This window comes from Rutidosis leptorrhynchoides, chromosome 3, assembly GCF_046630445.1.
Source record: "Rutidosis leptorrhynchoides isolate AG116_Rl617_1_P2 chromosome 3, CSIRO_AGI_Rlap_v1, whole genome shotgun sequence".
Taxonomy (NCBI): domain Eukaryota; kingdom Viridiplantae; phylum Streptophyta; class Magnoliopsida; order Asterales; family Asteraceae; genus Rutidosis; species Rutidosis leptorrhynchoides.
In genome coordinates this window covers 144,668,541-144,681,758 of record NC_092335.1, presented here as the reverse complement: position 1 = coordinate 144,681,758, position 13,218 = coordinate 144,668,541, and the positions used below count along the sequence as shown (strand labels likewise).

The 13,218-nt window shown below is 36.4% G+C and overlaps 1 protein-coding gene across 1 annotated transcript; it reads left to right on the top strand.

Moving 5' to 3' along the window:
- Nucleotides 1–276: 276 nt before the first annotated feature.
- LOC139896881 (receptor-like protein kinase ANXUR1) lies at nt 277–11,515 on the top strand. Its single transcript, XM_071879527.1, has 2 exons — nt 277–291; nt 10,515–11,515. The coding sequence occupies exons 1-2, from the start codon at nt 289–291 to the stop codon at nt 11,463–11,465; spliced, it is 954 nt and encodes a 317-aa protein (XP_071735628.1). The 5' UTR covers nt 277–288; the 3' UTR covers nt 11,466–11,515.
- Nucleotides 11,516–13,218: the final 1,703 nt, after the last annotated feature.

Sequence of the window (13,218 nt, the reverse complement as noted above, 5' to 3'; positions counted from 1 at the left end):
GAGTCGAGGTGTGACACACAAGTCGGATATTTATTCATTCGGTATCGTTTTATTTGAAATCCTGTGCGGGAGAAAGTCATTCGAAGTTAACAAACCGTGGCTTGCTAATTTGGCCAAATTTCATTATGAAAACGAAAAACTGGGGGTAATCACGCATCCTGGTCTGTGGGAACAAATTAAGGAATCAAAATCATTCAAGTGCTTTGTAGAAACAGCCTACTCTTGCTTACACAAAGATCCAACACAACGTCCAGATGCTAACCAAGTTTGTACGATTATGTACAAAAAATGGTAAGAAATTACGAGTTCCCTTATGATTTTTTCTGTTAATTTCTTACAGACTGAGATGAAACCATATAACTTGATGCTTACTTCTTACCCATTTTATTCTCAAGGTTTAAAATTTCATGTTGGGAAAGTTAATCTGATGAGTCAAAGTATTTTGCAGATTTTAGAGTCTGATGATGTTAGAGTCTGAGGAGCAGATGATGTTAGAGTCTGAAGTTTTCAAAAGTCAACTGCCGAATGATTTCTTGTTGATAAAGCCATTTGAAGATTCTGGAAGATCTCTTTTATATTTAGAAGATATATGATGATGCGTTTTTGTGTTTATCTTCCAGAATTAATCTCCTTAAGTTTAGCTTTGATCCTTGTATATCTTTTCCTATTTTGTAGAGTAGTTTGTTAAGAAACCAAATCTGGAAGATTTGGTTCTTCTTGTATAAATACACGTTTATGTTTGCAGTTTTTATATATATATCAAAAACACGATTGTGCTTAATATATTATTGGTTTTCTTCTAATTCGTGTTCTCTTAATTTTCTGCACTTTAATTCCTATTGTTTGTGTGAAATTAAGAGTCTGGTGTTCATAGTTGAATTACTGTGAACTAATAACTGGTATCAGAGCGGGTAAGGTGTAAATCCGTCAAAGGTAATCTTTAAAACGATCTATTTTTCATCTTTGAAGAAATCAAGATGTCTACCAGTACAATTGTTACTCCAGTCATGGCTGGAAAAGGTGTGCCGATTTTTGATGGCACAGACTTTGCAACATGGAAGCTAAAAGTTCTATGGTTTCTTGGATCTGTTCATGAAGATGCAGAAACTGTCCTTACCACAGGACCCATTACACCAGGTCAAATGGTCGATGCTGTTCCTGGATCAGATACTGTTGCTGCACAACCTGCTTATTTTCGTTCAACTCCAAGAGAAAGATGGACAGAAGCAGAAGCTATAAAGTTTAAGCTTGACAGCAAAATAAGAAGTATTATTGGTAATGCTGTCACTGTTCCTATTCTCAGGAAAATTAGTCATGCCAAGACTGCTAAAGCTATGTGGGATCTTTTACTTAATGATTATGAAGGAGTCACAGTTGTTAAGACTCAAAAGAGAAAGAATCTGATCAGATGCTATGAAAACTTTGCTGCTGAGCCTAAAGAATCCTTAAGTGATCTCCACTCAAGGTTTCAGGTTTTGATAAATGATCTTGAAAGTGTTGGTATAGAAAAGACACAACAAGTTTTGTGTCAAAAGTTCATTGAATTACTACCTTCAAACTTTGAATCGGTTATTACTTCTATGGTAATAAGTGAGAAGATTGAAGGGTATGAGCTAAGTGAGTTGTTTGGTATTCTATCAAATTTTGAAGAAACACAGTTGAAGAACAAGATCAATGTTAAGAAGGTTGCTAAAGATCCAGAGGCAGCTTTGGTGGCTACTACAAAGAAGAACAAACAGTTGTTCTCCAGTTACTCTAGTAAGGTTGAATCTGAGGATGATGAAACTTCTGATGATAGTGAATCTGAAGAAGATGAGGAAGATGATGATCTGGAGGCCCAGATAGCTCTTTTGGCTCAGAGAGTTGAGCAAAGAAAGTTTGGTTTTAAGAAGGGTAAAGGTAAGAGTTCATTTGATCCAAAGAAAGCTAAGTGTTTCAAGTGTGGTAAGATAGGGCATATAGCTGCTGATTGCTGGTCTAAGGTTGAAGGAGGTTCAGATTCCTACAAGTCTGTTGACAAAGCAAGAAAGTACAAGTTGAAGTACAAGAAATTAAAGAATGAAGCTGAGAAGGCAAAGGGTAAAGAACAGGAGAAGGCTTTGTATACTGAAACATGGGAGGATGAAGATTCATCATCAGATGATGAGGAAGACAAGTGTTTTATGGCTTTAACTGAAATGGTTGGTGGATCCAGTAATTTTGAAGAGGATCTGAAGGCTATTGAGAAGATGGATATGGATAGTTCTTGTAATAAAATTTCTGCCTATAAGGTACAAAACTTTGTGAACTATTTTGATAATGAAAAAGTGAGAATGTTTCAGTACTTGTTGCTTGACTTTAAGTGGTGTTTAGAAGACATTGATAGGTTAAGAACACAAATCTTTGATCTTAAACAGTCAATTATGGAAAAAGATGCTGAAATTAAAGGATTAAAATCGTGTGAGGCTGAATTAGACACTTATAAAATGGCATATGCTGAAGAAACTAAAAGATTAAATACAGAATTAGGAAGATCAATTAAAAGGTCAAAACATTATGAGTCAATTTGTAGATCTTGGTGTGTATCTTCTAAAAAGAATTCTGATGCTATTGCCAAACAAATTCCAGATGATGTTAAGGCTATATTAGGTGAAAACTACATATTAGACAATAATGTGGAAGCTGATCCTAATAGATTTAAACCTGATATTTTACCAGATACTTTTGTAAAGTTTGATGGTGATAAAAAGATTTTGACAAATGCTTTTGTAAAATCATTAGATCCTGTTGAGCCTTTAGACATCATTGTACTTGAGAGCAGAGATCCTTTAGAGTCTGAAATTTTGTTACCATCAGACTCTAACTGGTCAGAAAGTAAAAGTCAATCAGAGTCTGAACTTGAGAAATCTTCAGACTCTAACAGTTTAGATTTGAAAATTAAAAGTGAATGTTCTGACCAGGAGTCTATCACCCATGAGTCAAGTTGCAAGGACATATCTGATTTATCTTCTGTTACTAGTACCAGTCCAGATTCTAAAAGGTCAAAAAGAAAGTCAAAGTCCAAACAGACTAAGACTATTCGAAAACTTAAAAAGGAAATTTCAAAACTTAATAATGTAATCAAAAGTAAAGAGAAATCTCCTGTTAAGAGTACATGTTGTCTTCCAAAGAGAATTGAAAAGTGTTGGAAACCCAAAGTCTGTGAAAGTGAAAGTGTTTTGAAATCTGTTAAAGACAAGTTGATCTGGATTGGTAACAAAGCTTTTGTATGGAGAGTAAAAGATTCTCCTATTGAACCCACTGAAAAGTGGGTTCCCTCCAAGAATTAATTGTGTAGTTGTTTGTGTCTTGTGTAGCAGGGTAGTAAGTGGTATCTGGATAGTGGCTGCTCAAGACATATGACTGGATGCAAAGAACATCTTGTAGAGTTTGTAGAAGAGAAGGGTCCTCCTGTGAGATATGGTGATAATTCTGTTGCAAAGACAGTTGGTTATGGTACTGTGAAAGCTGGTAGTGTTACTTTGATGAAAGTTGCCTTAGTTGAAGGGTTGATGCATAATCTGCTAAGTGTTAGTCAAATTGCTGATGAAGACTGTGAAATAAGAATCAGAAAGAAAGCTGGTATTATTTATGATCCAAAAGGTAGGCCAACACTTGTGGCCTGGAGACATCAGAATGTGTATGTATTGGATCTGAATTCTGTTAATTCTGGTATTGAGACATGTTTGTATTCTCAGACTGTAAATGAGCTAAATTGGCTGTGGCATAAAAGACTTTCTCATCTTAATTTTAAGAATATAAATGAGCTGTCTAAGAAGAAATTGGTGAGAGGTCTTCCACAGCAACCCTTTAAGAAAGATAAGCCATGTTCTGCTTGTATTATGGGTAAACAAACCAAAACCAAGTTTCCTTCAAAAACCCTGGCTACCATTTGTGATCCACTTCACATGCTTCATATGGATCTGTTTGGTCCAATGAATACTAGTAGTTTGGGTGGAAAAAGGTATACTCTTGTGATTGTTGATGAGTATTCCAGATTTACTTGGGTTATTTTCTTGGCTGCAAAGAGTGATGCTCCTGAAGAAATCATCAGGTTGATCAAAAGAGAGCAGGTTCAAAAGGGTATTCTTGTTAAACAGTTAAGAAGTGATCATGGTACTGAGTTCAAAAATGTTACTTTAATTGATTTTTGTGAAGAATCTGGAATTGGTCAAAACTTCTCTGCTGTAAGAACTCCTCAACAGAATGGAGTTGCTGAAAGAAGAAACAGAACCCTTATTGAAGCAGCTAGAACTATGCTATGTCAATCGAATGTAGCTTTAAGGTTCTGGGCTGAAGCTGTAAACACAGCATGTTACACTCAAAATAGGTCACTGATTGTGAAGAAACATGGTAAAACTCCTTATGAGTTATATCACAAAAAGGTGCCTACTATTCATTATTTTCAAGTTTTTGGGTGTAAGTGCTACATTTTAAATCAAAGAGATCAGCTTGATAAGATGAAGCCAAAGTCTGATGAAGGTATTTTTATGGGATATTCTTCTGTATCTAAAGCTTATAGAGTTTACAATCAGAGGAGAATGAAGATTGAAGAATCTATCAATGTTTCTTTTGATGAAAGCTCCTTAGAAATGGATCAATCATCCAATTCTGAGAATTCTGCACTTGAAGAAATGTCTAAGTTAATTTCAGAGAACATTGTTCAGACTCTGGATTCAGAGTCTGAGTCTGATGAACAGTGGTCAGACTCTAAAAATATTATTGCTGAAGGTGTTCATACAGAAGAATCTACACAAGAAGAAGAGATTGTTGTTAATCAAGAGAGTGGCCAATCATCAGATACCACCTCAGATCCCATTGTACCTATCAGAAGATCTTCAAGAAGCATAGTTCATCCAAAGCATCTTGATGATTATGTTGTGGATACTACAGGGTTACCCAAGACTAGTTCTTCTAATCAGGCTGCTGTGTCTGAATCTGCCATAGCTAATTTCTGTTTGTTTTCAAGTTTTCTTTCACTTATTGAGCCTAAGAAGATTGATGAGGCACTAGGTGATGATGACTGGAATGAGGCTATGACTGAAGAACTTACAGAGTTTGAAAGGAATGAAGTATGGGAATTGGTTCCAAAGCCTGATGATAAAACTATCATTGGCACAAAATGGGTATTCAGGAACAAGGTGGATAAAGATGGTATTGTTATCAGAAATAAGGCAAGGTTGGTTGCTCAAGGGTACAGGCAAGAAGAAGGGATAGATTATGATGAGACTTTTGCTCCTGTGGCTAGAATTGAAGCTATCAGATTGTTTTTGTCTCATGCTGCTCACAAAGGGTTTAAGGTATCTCAAATGGATGTGAAGAGTGCTTTCTTGAATGGAGTTTTGCAAGAAGAGGTGTATGTGAAACAACCTCCTGGTTATGTAAGTAAGAAATTTCCAAAACATGTTTACAAATTGAAAAAGGCATTGTATGGTCTGAAGCAAGCTCCAAGAGCCTGGTATGATACCTTGTCAACATTTCTTCTAGAAAATAATTTTTCCAGAGGAGCTATTGACAAGACTTTGTTTGTCAAAAAGGACAAAGGTGATGTGCTACTTGTTCAAATTTATGTAGATGACATTATATTTGGGTCTACTAATCCTAACTTGGGAAAATGGTTTTCTGATATTATGTCAAAAGAGTATAGAATGAGTAATTTGTGTACATTAAACTATTTTCTTGGGTTGCAAATAAAACAAAGTTCTGAGGGTATTTTTATAAACCAGAGTAACTATATTGCTAACATGTTAGACAAATATGGTTTCAAAAATTGTTCTTCTATAAGAACACCAATGAGCATTTCTGAAAAACTTGATAAGGATGAGTCTGGTAAACCCACTTGTCAATCAACCTATAGAGGTTTGATTGGATCTTTGTTATACTTAACTGCAAGTAGACCTGATATAATGTTTGCTACATGTCTTTGTGCACGTTACCAATCTGACCCTAAGGAGTCTCATTACAAAGCTGTGAAAAGGATTTTTAGGTACTTAAAAGGTACCCCTAACCTGGGTCTTTGGTATCCCAAAGACTCAGGGTTTGATCTAATTGGTTACACAGATGCAGACTATGCAGGTTGCAAGTTAGACAGGAAAAGCACTTCTGGTGGATGTCAATTGTTAGGTGGAAAACTGGTTAGCTGGTCTAGTAAGAAGCAAAACTCTGTTGCTACTTCTACAGCAGAAGCTGAATATGTTGCTGCAGGAAGCTGCTGTGCTCAATTACTTTGGATGCAACATCAACTTTTGGATTTTGGGTTGACATTGTCCAACACTCCAATCATGTGTGACAATGAGAGTGCAATTGCTATTACTGAGAATCCAGTGTTTCACTCAAGAACAAAGCACATTGAAATCAGACATCATTTTATAAGGGATTGTGTTGAAAAGGGCAAAGTGTATTTGAAGCATATTGGTACAAAGGATCAATTGGCAGATATTTTTACTAAGGCACTTAATGAAGAAAGGCATTTTTATCTTCTTGGACAACTTGGAATGTTAAATCCATCTAGTGAAATGTTGTCTAGTGATGACTCTTCCGGAGTCTGATGTTTTAATGAGTCTGGATGAGGTAATGCTATTTCAGAGTCTGAGATGGTGTGACTCTGGTGTATTTTTGATGTAATTTTGTGTAAATTATTTTCTATCTTGAGTCAAATAAAGTTTTTTTTTTCTTGTTCTGTTTTAGGTAAGTTTATTTTTCTTTATTCTATTTCTTATAATAAAAGGGTCAAAACTGTAACTTTTTGAGGAGGTAAATGGTAAAATTTTTGGCGGTGTCAGAATTATTTAATAGGGTTTAAATTTTAAATTTTTTTTGTCAAATCAGTCGATCATCTCAAAACCCTCATCTGTTTTTCGAAATTCTCTTGCGATTACAATGGCGAACATGAAATTCATCCCTTTTGTTCTGGAACCAACTGAAAGGATGCATCGAGCAAAGGATTTTAGAGGTAATAAGGAGGTACAGGTATCGGTGAACAATAGGGTAGCTTGTGGTAGAATTCCAGAAGGGTTTGCTAATGAGGGATATGAGGAATTGATGCTGTTTATGAGGAATCATCCTTTGAAGGATGCCTTCTTTAAGACAACGGTGATGTATCCTGAGATGCTGGCTGAGTTCTGGTACACTTGTAATGGGAACAGAGAAGCAAGGTCAATTACTGGTACTTACAGGAATGGTAACAACACCTTAACAATTACTGAAAATCATTTAAGGGCTGCTTTAAACCTTCCTTTTAATGAGAATTTTGTTCGAACAGCAGCAAAATCTGCTGTACGAAATTGTTTTAACCTAGTTGGTCAGCCCTTAACCAATTCTAGTGTCAAAATCAGTATGTTCAGTCCAAGGTGGATGTTTCTATTGTCAAATATAATCAGAAGTTTGAGTTTTAAATGTGGGAGTCTAACTGAAATAAATGATTTTGAGGCTCATATTTTTGATGCCATGGTAACAGGGAGAAATATAGACTTTGCACGTCTGTATTTTAATGAACTCTTAGTGCTTACTGAAAAACCTTTAAGAGATCACAATGTGCCATTCATAAGATTTATGAGTCTAATGTTTGAACAAGCAATGACACCAATTTTGTACAATGGTTTGCAAACTTTTAATGTCTATGAGTACAGGTATTTACCTGAATGCAGTGTCAAAATGTTTCATAGGCACATTGATGATGGTCAAGAAGTCCCTCTTACAGCTGCTATGATGCATTGGGTCAATTTGGGCCGTGCAGACCAACCTGCAGATCCTGAGCAATCAGAATCTGAAGGGGCATCTTCTTCAGGATCTGAGCAATCAGAATCTGAAGAAGGTCACAACAATGGTCAACAACATTCAACAGAATCTGAACATTCAGTTTCTACCCCCCCAATTACTCCACCCCATATTGTCAATCAAACAGAGCAGGCTGAAGATATGGTTGAAGAAACACCACTTCAATCTAACCCATCTTCACCCACTGCTACTGAGCAAATATCTTCATCAAACAACCTTATGAACTCACCAGTTCATACAGAGAATACCACCATACTTGAACCCTTAGATGATTCAGCACCTGTGAATTCACCATTACAATTCACTAGGCAAGATGGTGCTAGTACTGTTTCTTCACCTCTGCTAGAGGTTGTTGCAAGCAGTGCTTTGACCTTAACCAAACCTGATAGGTTAGTTAACTTGGATACCCACATTACAGTTACTGATGCAACCCCCTCAGTTAACTTACAAACAGAGGTCCCAATCCTGGACTCATCAAACCAAATTCAACAACCTACTGAAATGGCCAAACCTACTTCTACCTCAGACTTAAGTCTGTCACTACCTTTCCAGAGCATGTCATCCTTACACACTCTTGCACAGGCTGCCAATGCCACACTCATGTCACAGGGTGTGGTACAGGCCTCAACACCTTCTTTATCCAAGGATTGCTTTTCTTCACAACAGGAAAGTCATGAGGATATACCAACCATACCCACATCTATTGACACTGCAGGTCAGACTGGGGCACCAGTTAAATTGGTTGGCTTGAATAAGGCTTTGACTAATTTGACTAAGAAGTTTGATGACAAACTATCTGTTGTGCAGTCTGATCTTTCTAAAAACTTTAATAATAATTTTGTTTCAAAATCAGAGTTGATGGAGGTGAGGAGGTTGGTTGGGGAGTTGCAGGGTGGTGCTGGTAATTCAAATTCTGTGGTGATGTTTAATGACAGGTTGGATGTATTGGAAAAGAAAGTTGATGGGGTAGAAAGTTGTTTTACAGGGTTTGCTTCTGATTTGGTTACTTTAAAAAATCAACAAGCTGAAATCTGGGAAATCATATCTTCTCTTCAGGTGGATGATGTCAAAAAGGGGGAGAAAAGAAAGAGAGTTGATGATGCAGAGGTTGCTGGTGATAAGAATAAGAGAGCTGCTGTTGAGGGGGAGAATCAAATTGAGGGGGAGCACATTGTTGTTGATGAGGTTGTGGTTTCAGAAAATGTGGTTGAGAATGTTACTGTTGGTGAGATGATTGCAGAATCTGCTGGTGATATTTCTGAAAATCCTGCGGTCTTGAATGATCTGAGAGCTAAGTTGAATAAAAGGTTTAGATTTAGAAGGTATGAAGGAGAAGTGTTGAAGGTTGAAATTGATAGGACTGAGTATGATGGAGTGTGTTTGTTTCTGACTTTATCTCATGCTTCTGATAAAAGATTAAGGGTGAAGTTGAATCAAATATTGAGGTTAGGATTTTGTGAATGGAGAGGAATTGCATTTGGTTTGAGAGGTTGTGAAGGTGACAGGGTGATTTTAAGTGAGGTGTTTAAGAGGATTTTTATGTTTGTGCATCTGGTGTTTGAAGAAGGGTTTATTAGTTTGAAGGATTATGAAGTTTTCTGTGAAGCCTTTAATTTGAGAAAGAAAGAAAGAAGGGTCAAGAGGATAGTTGATACATATGCTGTTCCTGAACATATGGAGTTTATAGATGATTTTTATGTTGAGTATTTGGATGCATTGCTGGTTAAAACTTCTAATGGAAGGAGAATGTTGATTAGAGTGGATCAGTTTGAGGATGCTAATATTGAGCTGCTATTAAGTTTGATGACAAGGTGTGAATCTCTGCAGACCTTACCTTTTCGAAGAAAGTTGTTGATGCACTTGTACAGCAAGATCAGTATGATGAAGAAGATCTCACACATGAAGCATAAGTGCAAGCTGATTGAAAGAGAGGTCAAGAAGTTGATGGGTTAGTAGCTTGAATTGTTTTGACATCATCAGATAGGGGGAGATTGTTGGGAAAGTTAATCTGATGAGTCAAAGTATTTTGCAGATTTTAGAGTCTGATGATGTTAGAGTCTGAGGAGCAGATGATGTTAGAGTCTGAAGTTTTCAAAAGTCAACTGCCGAATGATTTCTTGTTGATAAAGCCATTTGAAGATTCTGGAAGATCTCTTTTATATTTAGAAGATATATGATGATGCGTTTTTGTGTTTATCTTCCAGAATTAATCTCCTTAAGTTTAGCTTTGATCCTTGTATATCTTTTCCTATTTTGTAGAGTAGTTTGTTAAGAAACCAAATCTGGAAGATTTGGTTCTTCTTGTATAAATACACGTTTATGTTTGCAGTTTTTATATATATATCAAAAACACGATTGTGCTTAATATATTATTGGTTTTCTTCTAATTCGTGTTCTCTTAATTTTCTGCACTTTAATTCCTATTGTTTGTGTGAAATTAAGAGTCTGGTGTTCATAGTTGAATTACTGTGAACTAATATTTCACTCATTTGTCATAATCATGTTACTTTTATTAGCAATATAAGCTTGAAAAATTAATTCTTACCTATATTTATTTTAAGGGTTTATAGTTTCACTCATTTTTTGTTTCTAATTATTTCACTTTAATACCATGAGAGTAATTAATTCTTACCTATATTTATTTTAAGGGTTTATAGTTTCACTCATTTTTTGTTTCTAATTATTTCACTTTAATACCATGAGAGTTTGATTACCTACAGATTCGACTTCAAGTGATTGTCTCGGCAACCAACAACTTTTCTGAAGAAAATCTCATTCAGGAAGATGAATTTGGAAAGCATTACATGGGGCAAATGTTGCGATCTGCAAAAATGACTGGTATTGTTGCACGAAGGGTAGGCAATACTTATGAGCAAATAGCTGGGTTCTGGACAGAGATTTCCATGCTTGATAGTCTCAAGCATAAGAATATTGTCTCTACTGCTGGCTTTTGTGACGAATATGGCGAGAAGATCATCATTTACGAGGATATAGTTCATGGACATCTAGAACGGCATCTTACTGATGCAACTAATTTAACATGGATCCGAAGGCTGAAAATATGTTTAGGAGTTGCACAAGCGTTGAATGAAATTCATTATGATGTCATACATTGTGACATTAGTAGCTCTAAAATTCTTTTAGATGAAGATTGGAAACCCAAGATATTTGGTTTTGAACATTCCATGAAATTTCCAGGAAGTTGGAGGAATCGCCTTCTCTCGTCTAACCACTTTAATACCTCGAACTACAGAGACCCGGCATACATAGACGCCACAACTGTGACACCCAGATATGACGTTTATTCATTTGGGGTGATGTTATTTGAAGTACTTTGTGGAAGAAAAACTTTGATTAAAGATGGTGGAGTAGATGATCAGTCTCTACCTGAAATGGCTAAACACTATGTTGCAGATAAAAAGTTGGATGAGATGATTGTTAAGGGTCTAAGGAAACAAATGGACTTACAATCACTAGAGATCTTCTTAAATATTGCGTATCGCTGCTTGGAGGAGCAGTTACGACGTCCTACTATGGATGAAGTTGTCAAAAAATTGGGTGACGCGCTAGAACATCAATCGAAACATGAAAGTACGGTTTTAAGGGAACACCAAGCAGACAAATATCCGGATAGCTCATCATCCAACCTCTTGAAGGTAAACAAAAACTGATTTTCTACATCATAAATGTGAAATTTTATGTACCAATTTCATCGTGTCTAAATATTAAACGAATAAATAAAAGAACAACTTTGTGCTGCCTTACCATTGAGCCATCAGAACTTTTCTGCTGATTCTTCAATACGGAAAACATAATAATTAGATTAAGATCGGCCGTTGAAGACTTAGTTTAACAAATGAATTTTGTATTTTGACTTGTTTCGAGATATTAACAGTGTTGGTCGTTTGCTAGAGAAAATGGAAGCTTTATGAACTCGTGTTAATTACGATGGCTATACGTATATGAATGTATTGTTATTATCAAAAATGTCAAAGTAAACACAGGGTCATTTAACATTTTTTACGTATATGTGGCATCATTATATATTGGTTAATGATGCCACATACCTATATATATATATATATATATATATATATATATATATATATATATATATATATATATATATATATATATATATATATATATATATATATATATATATATATAAGGGTCATTTAACATTTTTTACGTATATGTGGCATCATTATATATTGGTTAATGATGCCACATACCTATATATATACATACCTATACCTATATATATACATACCTATATATACCTATACCTATACCTCTATATATATATATATATATATATAATGATACGCATAACGATCCGTCTCAAAACGAGTAGCATCCCGGCTAGGATCTTACTCGGCACGGTCCGTCCCGGAAGAAGGGCCCCTTCCCGACAATCATCCGGCATCATGTAGCCAGTCATGGTGACTAGCACCGTGAAGAAACACTTGGAGTAAATAGAAAGCAAAACCTTTCCGGTTAGACTAAGTGCTCTGTGTTATCTTAGCCGGTACCGTCACTACTTCCCAGTTCAGTATTCCAACCCGGTATAAAGATACCTTCCCGGGACAAGCACGCTGTCCCGGAGAAAGTGCACTGTCCCGGAACAGACACTTCATCCCGGAACGAGTACTCGATCCTGGAACAAACATACAAGCAAGTTGCAAGCCACGTCAGCCCACGATTCTAGGAAAGTTTGTTAGGATCTGCTCGATTATTCCCATGAAAGGGACAGGTGCCACGTCACCTCTCGGGATTGGCAAAGTTTGTTACAACCATGAAAGGAACATGTGCCACGTCACCATTCCCTCATAACATCTATAAATACGAGACCAAGATCATTTATTTAACAACACTGGATGCGTTAATGTTACTCTGCCCAAATTAATTACGGTAGCATTTCTCCAGTCGTTAACGCAATTCCGATCGATACTCTTATCGTTATCAGAATTAATCCTCACTTTAAGATATTAACTTATTCGATCCCAATTGAATAAGGTTAATCTAATCGATTGTTTTACGCCCTTGAAATCCAGATTTCAAATCAGGGTTTGCACAATTATTAGAGTTAAAACATTCGATCCACTCTTTTTCCCAAATCAAGCACTCAAACCCGAAATCTATTCACACAAGTCTATTTTGGTTTAATCAAATGGCGCCACCTAAAGGTACGAACAACACAGTGAAACCAAGTAGCGAAACGGCAAGTAAGAAAGGCGCGAGCGATGACGTCCAACCACCTTTGAACAAAGGAAGCTCGCCAACGGTGGAGCCACCTCAACCCCAAAAGCAATCAATCGCTCACATTCACTCCGGTGAAGCGTCGGGGGACGAGATGAATGTCTCTGATGACGACGAAGACACACACGAGGGATCACCACCCGGTGGGGAGAGGTTGAAGCT